General features: G+C 39.0%; 1 protein-coding gene across 1 annotated transcript in view; it reads right to left on the bottom strand.

The window, feature by feature from the left end:
• PTPN11 (protein tyrosine phosphatase non-receptor type 11) overlaps positions 1 to 7,952 on the bottom strand; it is a 51,207-nt gene extending 43,255 nt beyond the window's left edge. The window contains exons 1-3 of the mRNA XM_044685429.1: positions 7,810 to 7,952; positions 7,016 to 7,138; positions 2,218 to 2,412 (exon numbers count right to left, since the gene is read on the bottom strand). Coding sequence (XP_044541364.1) covers positions 2,218 to 2,412; positions 7,016 to 7,138; positions 7,810 to 7,952 — 461 coding nt within the window. The remainder of the gene's footprint in view (positions 1 to 2,217; positions 2,413 to 7,015; positions 7,139 to 7,809) is intronic.
• Between the last annotated feature and the right edge of the window lie 824 nt (positions 7,953 to 8,776).

Raw genomic sequence — 8,776 nt, 5'->3', positions numbered from 1 at the left:
ATAAGAAAAGCAACTGCTTGAACACATGGGTCGGGGTGGACATGAATGGGGATGTGGACTCAAAACTACCACACCAATGCAACCACCAACAATTTGGAAATAGGTCTTGATCAAGGACACATGACAAAACTAGTGGAAATGTGCATCGGCCATGGGTGGGGGGAGTGCGGGGGGTGAAGGGGAAAGCAGGAGCATGAATCATGTAACCATGTTAAAAATGATTATTAATAAATGTTTAAATTTAAAAAAAAAAAAGGAAGACATTACTGGAGATTCCTAAGGACAAAGAAAATGCAAAAAAGCAGCAGACCATTGATATCTCTAACCCAGATCCTAGACACTAGGAATATACAGTAATTCTCCAAAGACTTAATACAGCATATGAAAAATAAATTCTCACAAAAGGCAAGCAGAGGCACAGGATCATGGAAATTGAACATTGTCTAGTGTATCAACTTGGTTAATATGTGGGTTAGTTCTGATGATTTGCATTTTTTCCCTCTTTTTCCTTTGTTCTATGGAAGATAGAACAAAGGAAATGATAAGTGATAAGACATGGGGGGAATATGTCCAGAAATGGAATTGATAATAATAAAAATACTTTGAAAGAAAAGCACTCTCATCTTTTCCCATTTCCTCATTGACTGCTCTCATCAGTAAGAAGCAAAGGTTATCACTTTCTCTTTGTTCATCTATAGCAGTGGTTCTCAAACTTTTTTGGCCTACCACCCCCTTTCCAGAAAAAATATTACTTGGCACCCCTGGAATTAAAATTTTTTTTTATTTTAATAGCAATTAATAGGAAAGATAAATGCACCTGTGGCCATCACCACTCCCAGGATCACTGCAGCACCCACCAGGGGGCGGTGGTGCCCACTTTGAGAATCACTGATCTATAGCTACTAAATTAGCAAGAGGACCCTTCAAGACCATCGCTATCTCAAGGACAAGTAAATATAAGCAGCTATGAGGCAACAGAGACAGAGAAAGAGCCCTATACCTGGCATGTGGCCTCCAGAGAAAGGATTTCTACTACATATAAAATCAAATATACAAAATGAGTCTATAATTCCTACCTATATTGCAGCTGCCTCCAAATATGGAATGAAAATCAGCTGCCTGGATATAGGATTAGAGGCTGGCCAGACAAAGGAGAGAGAACCTATGATATACCACTTTTGATTATGATCATGCCTTCTTTTCTCCTCAGGAGCCCCTATATGGAAGCCAAGTGCCAACCACGTTCCATGAAGGATGATAATACATACTGATCTCCTAACAAGAGGATAAGCATTCTAAATTGTTTTTCACTAGTAGAAATAGATTTGATGTGCCAACAATACTCTGAAGCAGAAAATAAAATTTAGAAACCACTTTTAATCTAGCTAGGTGATAGGGCCATTATCAGAAACTCTAGCAGTGGGGGCTAGCTACTAAGACAACTAGGGAGCCAATTACATAGTGCAGAAATAAAGCTATAAGATTGAAAAGCAGCATTTTAAAGTATCAAGTATGCAAATTTAATTAGGAGACCTTCAATTTTTACAAAGATCAGAGAATGTCTTGGGAATAGAGAAACCAACCAAACTGCTCACCGCAGGAACAAATCAAGAGAGCCCCAGCTTTCATGAGCTGTAACCCACAGCACTGCAGTGTCCTAAGGACCGATAATCACATTACAGACCAACATCAATTAAGTAGGTCTCTTTCCAAGTCAAGTCATTTCTGCACACACATGTGGAACCTAATTTAATAGAACAGATGAAAAAAATGTGGCTCTCAGATTCTCATACTTTTTCCACTTCTGAGGTTAAACTGACATCTGTTGGCAGTGGGGCTGAATAACTGGCCAAGCAAGTTCCTACAAAGAATGGCTCTGTCTGCTTATGAGATGCATCAGCCATCACATGTCACCCTCTAAAAGCTATCCTCTCTAGAACTTCCTGAGATGCAGGTGACAAGCACTAAATTATAGGTATAGATGCATATTCCAGAAGCCTCTGTCCTGGATGAAGACTCACTGGTTTGAAGCTGTTATAATCAATAAGCCTTTGGAATAGTCTGACTCAATGGTTGGCAGCTTTTGTAAAACTGTAAAGCAAGAAAATCTATTGCCCAGGATATATGCAGAGAACTCTGGCCCCAGACTCCCCTGGCGAGATGGGGAGGAGGAGAAGGCTGAGGTCCCAAGGTTTTCAGGCTGCTTGCTGCACTAACCTTTCCGAGGTCGGATCTGCACAGTTGAGGGGGTATTTGAGCTCAATAACGTCACCGTTCTTTTCTTTCAATTGTCCATGATGCTCCATGTAATACTGTACTAACTCAGCCAGCGTGGCAAATTTTTCGCCTCCATACAGATCATAATAATCGCCAGTATTCTGAATCTTGATGTGAGTGACAGCACCATTCCGCCTAAAATCAAGAAACAGATAAAGAAAGGGTAAGGGAAGAATTATTCTTTACAACTTCTCACATGATCTTTCCTTTAGAATCAAAAAAAGGCCTTAAAGGCTACCCAGTTCTGCCCACACCTGAATTGTCTTTCACCAAAAGTGTCAAAAATTAATCCTACAGTCCCAATTTCTCCTCATATCACAACATCCCAACTAATAAACAATTCTCCATATTCATTTATAAATCTAGGCAAATCTTAATATCAAATCATTTGTACAACTTCTAGGTCTTGGGATAATATTAGTCATAATGCTTTTAAGAATCCTTCACCAAAGTCCTGTTTTAATGTTTTCTCATGGTGGGTAGGACTTCAGCATCAAAGCATAAGGGGTAATTGGTTCTACCACTGAGGAATGGATTTGAGTATAGACCCAATGCCAATCTGCACTATTGTCATTTAGGCATGTGGAATAGTGCTGGGATGGGCAAATGGGCCAAACTTCATGGGCCAAAGCCAGCCTGCCTCCCATTTTTGGACAGCCCATGAAGAGTTGTTATAAGCCCAGATCTGGCCCAAAGACTACAGATTGCTGACCCCCTGATTGAGTGGATAGGGCACAGGTCTTAGTGTTGATCTTAGCATCAGGAAGACTCCAGTTCAAAACCCATCTAAGACACTTACTAACTAGGGGACCCTGGAAAAGTCACAACTTCTCTGGATCTCAATCTCCTCCCTATCTAAGGCCCCTTCCAGCTCTAAATCTGTGATCCTGTAATCCTATGATATTATGACTAGCCAAGCACAATTTGGAAAGGATTATCACCACTCTTAGATTTTTTTTTTCCCTTTCAACTTTCTTCAAAAACAATTTCATTTTAATATTTGTGAAAACTCCCAATTCTGCCCTTCTGAACTTTTTTTCCATTTCCTCAGTAGAGGTACTCCAACCATAAGGAAGGCATTGCGGATCACAACCCCTCTGGGCTTTTTCATCCTGGCAATTCATGTCCATGTCCCTGCACAAATCCCAGGATCTCAAAGGCTTTCTGATCCGGTTCAGGCCACAACTGAATCCATTCCTCCATTAAGGATTCATCCAATCCAAGAGAAGCCCTCCTCTGTTTCTTTGGGCTCCTCTTAGGTACCAACCCGCAGGCAGCTGGACACACAAGAGTCCACACTCTCATTATATACCCAGTTCATTATCCTTCCTAGTGTAATATCTTCTTTATGAGGCCCCATTAGCCACTTTCCCACACAAGATATTGTTAGTAAAACAACACAACCTACTTGGGTGACATGGGCCTAGACAGGGCAAGTATTCAATCTACCTTTGCTCCATTCAAGGCAGACATAATTTTAATAATAAATATGGAGGGGGCAGCTAGGTGGCTCAAAGGATTGAGAGCCATGCCTAGAGATGGAGTCCCGGGTACAAATCTAGTTTTAGATACTTCCTAACTAGATGGCATTGAGCAAATCACTTAACCCCGACTGCCTAGCCCTTACTTGGAACCAATACACAATATTGATTCTAAAAGAGAAGGTAAGAGTTTTTAAAATAATGATAAGTCCTGAGCTTTCAGGATTTTACTTAATGAACATGGACCTAAGTAAATTCTGCTTTGACTAAATCGAAGTTTTGATCAGTTTAATTTTTTAAGTATGAACACCTTCAGAAAAGGTTAGGTCAACAAAATTAGAGTAGATTAAAAAATAAAATCCTCACCAATCAACCCTTCCAACTTCTGTTAACCTCTAATGTAGTCACAAAGCCTTATTAGAAGTTTGTCTTAATGATAAGCCCAAAAATATTTGTGAAAACTTTTATTGATCAAAATAGTACGAGGAAAGCAAAAGTCAACTTTAATTCTTAAGAAATGATCATTTTTAAAAAACTCAGGCAAGAAAGGAATTCCCAAATTCTAAGATTAGAAAAGTGAATCTCTTAAGACATCTTGCCACCAAATATCTTTCACTTACCTTTGCCTCCTTCTTTTCAAAAATAAACATCAACTAATCAACAGTAGAATGAGTATTTGGTTCAGCCCTTGGGATTCACTCAGGGAGAAGGCATCACCCACAGTTTAATTTTTCATTCAAAACTTCATCACTTCAAGGCTCAGAAATTTCACGGTTAGAGACATACTCTCCACTGACACCGATCCCAACTACTCTACAACTTTTAGGTGATCTTTAGGAGTTGCTATGGTCCCTCATTCTTATCAGAATGCTAACATAATACAAAAGAAAATGACAAATGCTAAAGGGATGTGGAAAAATTGGGACACTAATGAACTGTTAGTAGAGCTGTAAATTAATCCACCCATTCTGGAGAACAATTTGGAAGTAAGCTCAAAGGGCTAGAAAATTGTATATGCTCTTTGACCAAATAATATAACACTACTATATTTGTATCCCAAAGAGATCAAAGGAAAGGGAAAAGAACTTATTATAAAAAATATTTCTAGCAGCTCTTTTTGTGATGACAAAGAATTGGAAAGTGAGGGTATGTTCGTCAATTGGAGAAGGGCTGAACAAGTTGTGGTCTATGATTGTCATTATAAGAAATGACAAACAGGATGGTTTCAAAAAACCTGGGAAGATTTATATGAATTAAAGCACAGTTAAGTGAGCAGAATCAACAGAACATTGTAAACAGAGCAATTTTGTAAGGATGATCAACTGTAAAAGACTTGGGTACTCTGACAAAGACAATGACCCAAGAAAATTCCAAAAAAGCCAAGATGAAAAATGCTATCCACTTCCAGAAGGAGAACTGATAAACTCTAAGTAAAGATTAAAGCATACTTTTACAACTTTTTTTTCTTGGTTTTGGAGGGTGTTTTCTTTTGCAACAAGGCTAATATAGAGATAAATTTTGCATGACTTCACATGTATAATCAATATCATATTGCCTTTTCAAGGGATGAGGCAGGGGCAAGAGAATTTGGAACCCAATTTTTTTTTAAATGAATGTAAAAAACTTTTGCATGTTAATTGGGAAATATAAAATAAATAAAAATGTATTAAAGAAAAAAGGAGTTGCTGTGGTCAAAAAGATTTTTCCCCCTGCAGCCATTCTGATAAAGAATCTGTCCATGCTTAGGGGGGCTGGTCCTTAGATAAGGGACATAAAGGAAACACCATGTCCACATTCAAAGCTTTTCTAACTCAATAGGCTATGTTAGACTCCTGCCTAGCATCATCTTTCAGAATCTAAAGTCAGCTCTACATTGATAACTGTTGTGAGGGTTTATTTAGCAATTAATTTAGTAATAGTGTTGGACCTAACAGGAAGGGCTGGAGGATTCCAAGATGGAATGAAGGAGCAGGAAGTGGGGCTTGTGCTCTGAGAGAGACTCCATAGTGGTTGGACATAACTGTTGCTAACCCTGGGAGATCTTAGAGTTAGGGAAAAACTGCATCCAGATTCCCAGGGATCCTGAGAGGTGAAGGCTTTCAGCAAGTGGACAACTGACCTGCAGAGCTGCACCAAGTGGGGAAGTGGTTTATGATCTGGTGGACAGCATTGCAAACTCACTCTCCCTACCTGGGTACCTTGGATCACCTGGTAGAGTTGGCTCTTGGCATCCTGTGACCATCCTTGGATTACCGTGAGACCCCAAAGCCCCACCCTCAGGCCCTTTAGCTGAGCTGACCAAACCTGGCTGGAACCAGGTTTGAAGAATGTCTAGTTAAATAAAAGATAATTAAGTTTCAATGGAAGCAGAACTACAATAATAAAGGTAGCTAGGTGGCACAATGAAGAGTCAAGAAGATCTGAGTTCAAATATGACCTGAGATACTTACTAGCTGGGTGACCTTGGGAAAGTTACTTAACCTCTTTGCCTCAGTTCCTTCATCTGTAAAATGAGGATAATAATAGCACCTATCTCCCAACATAGTTATTAGGATAAAATGAGTTAGTATTTGTAAAATATCAAGCACAGTGCCTGGTGTATAGCAAATACTATATGAATGCAAAAATGTTACCATCATCTTTATCCTCATTATTATTAAATAAACCAGGTTTCAATAAGGCTAAGCTCAAAAGAAGAACTCATTTGTATAACTTTAATTCATTATTGGTTTCCTTTATTCTCCCAGAGCTTAGTACAGGAGAAATATCTAACTTGAATTGTTTCTGGTTTTTGCCCTGAGAAGTGGTGGCTTAAGAGGGATGAGGGGGAGAAGAAGAGTCACTGGAGGAGCACCTCCAACTTTCTGTTAAAAGAGTGAGGTCCTAACTAAGAGAAGCAAAATCTCTAAACCTCCCAAGCAGGCCTGAACAAGTCTGCCCTTTGGCCCAATGTTCCTACTTGCTTTTTAAGAGAGACAGGCAGAGGAGTCTCTGAAATATTGTAGTTAGTATCAAAGGCAGCAAATTGTCCAGGATTGATCTTATTACTGCCCAAGACTCCATAATCTTTCCTACCTAGAAAATACCCCAAAGTTCCCTCTTCTGATGTGTGCTATAGAGTGAGAAGACGTGGGTTCAAATCCAGGCTCTCTCACTCCCTATATGATACTGGGTAAACCACTTAAATTCCATGGCTAAAATGAGAACACATTAAACTAGAAGGCCCCAGAGGTCCTTCTCACAAATATTCAACTTACCTAACAGAAAGTGTGAAGTCTCCTGGATTGCTCTTACTGGGCCTGGCCAAGAAGCTGCCATCAACGCCTCGTGTCAGCAGTAAATTTTCTGCCTCCACTCCAGTGATATTTGGGTGAAACCATCTTAGGGAGAAAAAAAAAAAGAGATTTTTTTATCATATTTCCCATATTATCTCAGAGAGCATAAATAGCTGGTGAGTCATTGACCAAAATATAATCAAAGAAACCCACTGTGAAGATGCATCACCTCCTGAATATTGATCCATTAGAGTCACATTCTTTCAGCAAGAGAACTTCTTTCATGGATACCACAAAGGAGAATGAGAAGATAAATCTATGGCTTAAGAAGTAGGTCTGATTTATGCTGGCCTTAATTTACAGTAACAGCAACAGTATAGGATGGCCTCAGACACTTACCAGCTGAGTAAAGCTGCACCACTTAAGTCACTCAATCTTTCTCAGCCTCAGTTTTCCCATCTATAAAATGGGGCTAATAATAGCATATAGTTCACAAAGTTACTATAGGGATCAATGACATAACAATATGTAAGGTGCTCTGCAAACACTGAAAGAACTCTATGGTACTAGCTATTATTATTCATTCAATTCAATGTCTTGAATTTCATTAAATGATAAATTGATAGTATCTGGGACAATGTTCACTATAAAAGAGCTATGTAATAATGCAAAATCTAGAGGTCATTTTGTTCTGAACTAAGTGAACTTTTGCAGGGTTTCTCAACAAATATTATCCCGGTTTGAGTATGAATGGCAGCTGAAGCCTTGATCGATACTGTATAACACCTATCAAGTTCAGGGAAAGCATGATTCCTCCTAATGCAATGTTTCCAATCATCATAATCTTCTCAGTGTAAGATGCCCTCTCCAATAGGGTAAACTGCAACCCAACTGCACCAACTCCTCTTGTGACTCGCATCCTAAAAGCTCTGCTAGGTCTGTTACCTTTATATGGGTAGCAGCACCACCCAAGTTGTCCCTGCTCTTCCTATATGACTAACCCAACTCCCTTTATCAAGATTGCAATTTCTGAAGCATTGCTTTAATGCCATTTATTAAAGAAAAGTAGTTGGGGGGGTGGGGGAGTAAGGATGAGACCAAAATCCTAGACCATATACAAAAAGTTCAAAATGAGCACCCTATGGGGGCAGCTAGGGGGCTCAGGGTTCAAATCCAGTCTCATATTTCCTTGCTGTGTGACCCTTGGCAAGCCAATTAACCCCCCACCTTTATAAAAAATAAAACATGAACAGGCAATCTCAACATTAAAGGGTGCATCATACAAAAATGAGAAGACAGCAGAAATCAAGTCTCTTTCACAACTATAGCTAGAGAGAGAACTCTTAACCCAACAAGGGATAGAGGGGAATCACGAAAAAACAAACTAGACAATTTCAATCACATGAAACATAAAGATTTTACATGGAAAAAAAAATTAGTGCAGGCAGTCTAACAAGGGAAACTGCTGACTGAAGAAAAAAATCCTTACATCAAATCTAAATGGCTGACATCAAAAATAATGTAGGAAATAATATAAAAGTATAAAATCAAGAGCCATTCTTCAATGAATGAGTGGTCAAAGAATACAGAGTTATCAAAAGAATGGTAAACTATTATGCATATGAAAGATTGTTCCAAATCATTACTAAGAAAAATCAAATCAAAACAATTGTAGGTTTCACCTCCCACCCTGAAAACTGGCATGATGACAAAAAATGTATAATCATTGCTGGAGGAACTGTA

This window comes from Gracilinanus agilis, chromosome 1 (assembly GCF_016433145.1).
Source record: "Gracilinanus agilis isolate LMUSP501 chromosome 1, AgileGrace, whole genome shotgun sequence".
NCBI classification, from domain to species: Eukaryota; Metazoa; Chordata; class Mammalia; order Didelphimorphia; family Didelphidae; genus Gracilinanus; species Gracilinanus agilis.
Note: the sequence above shows the minus strand (reverse complement) of the source record. Positions and strands in the feature narration are given on the sequence as shown.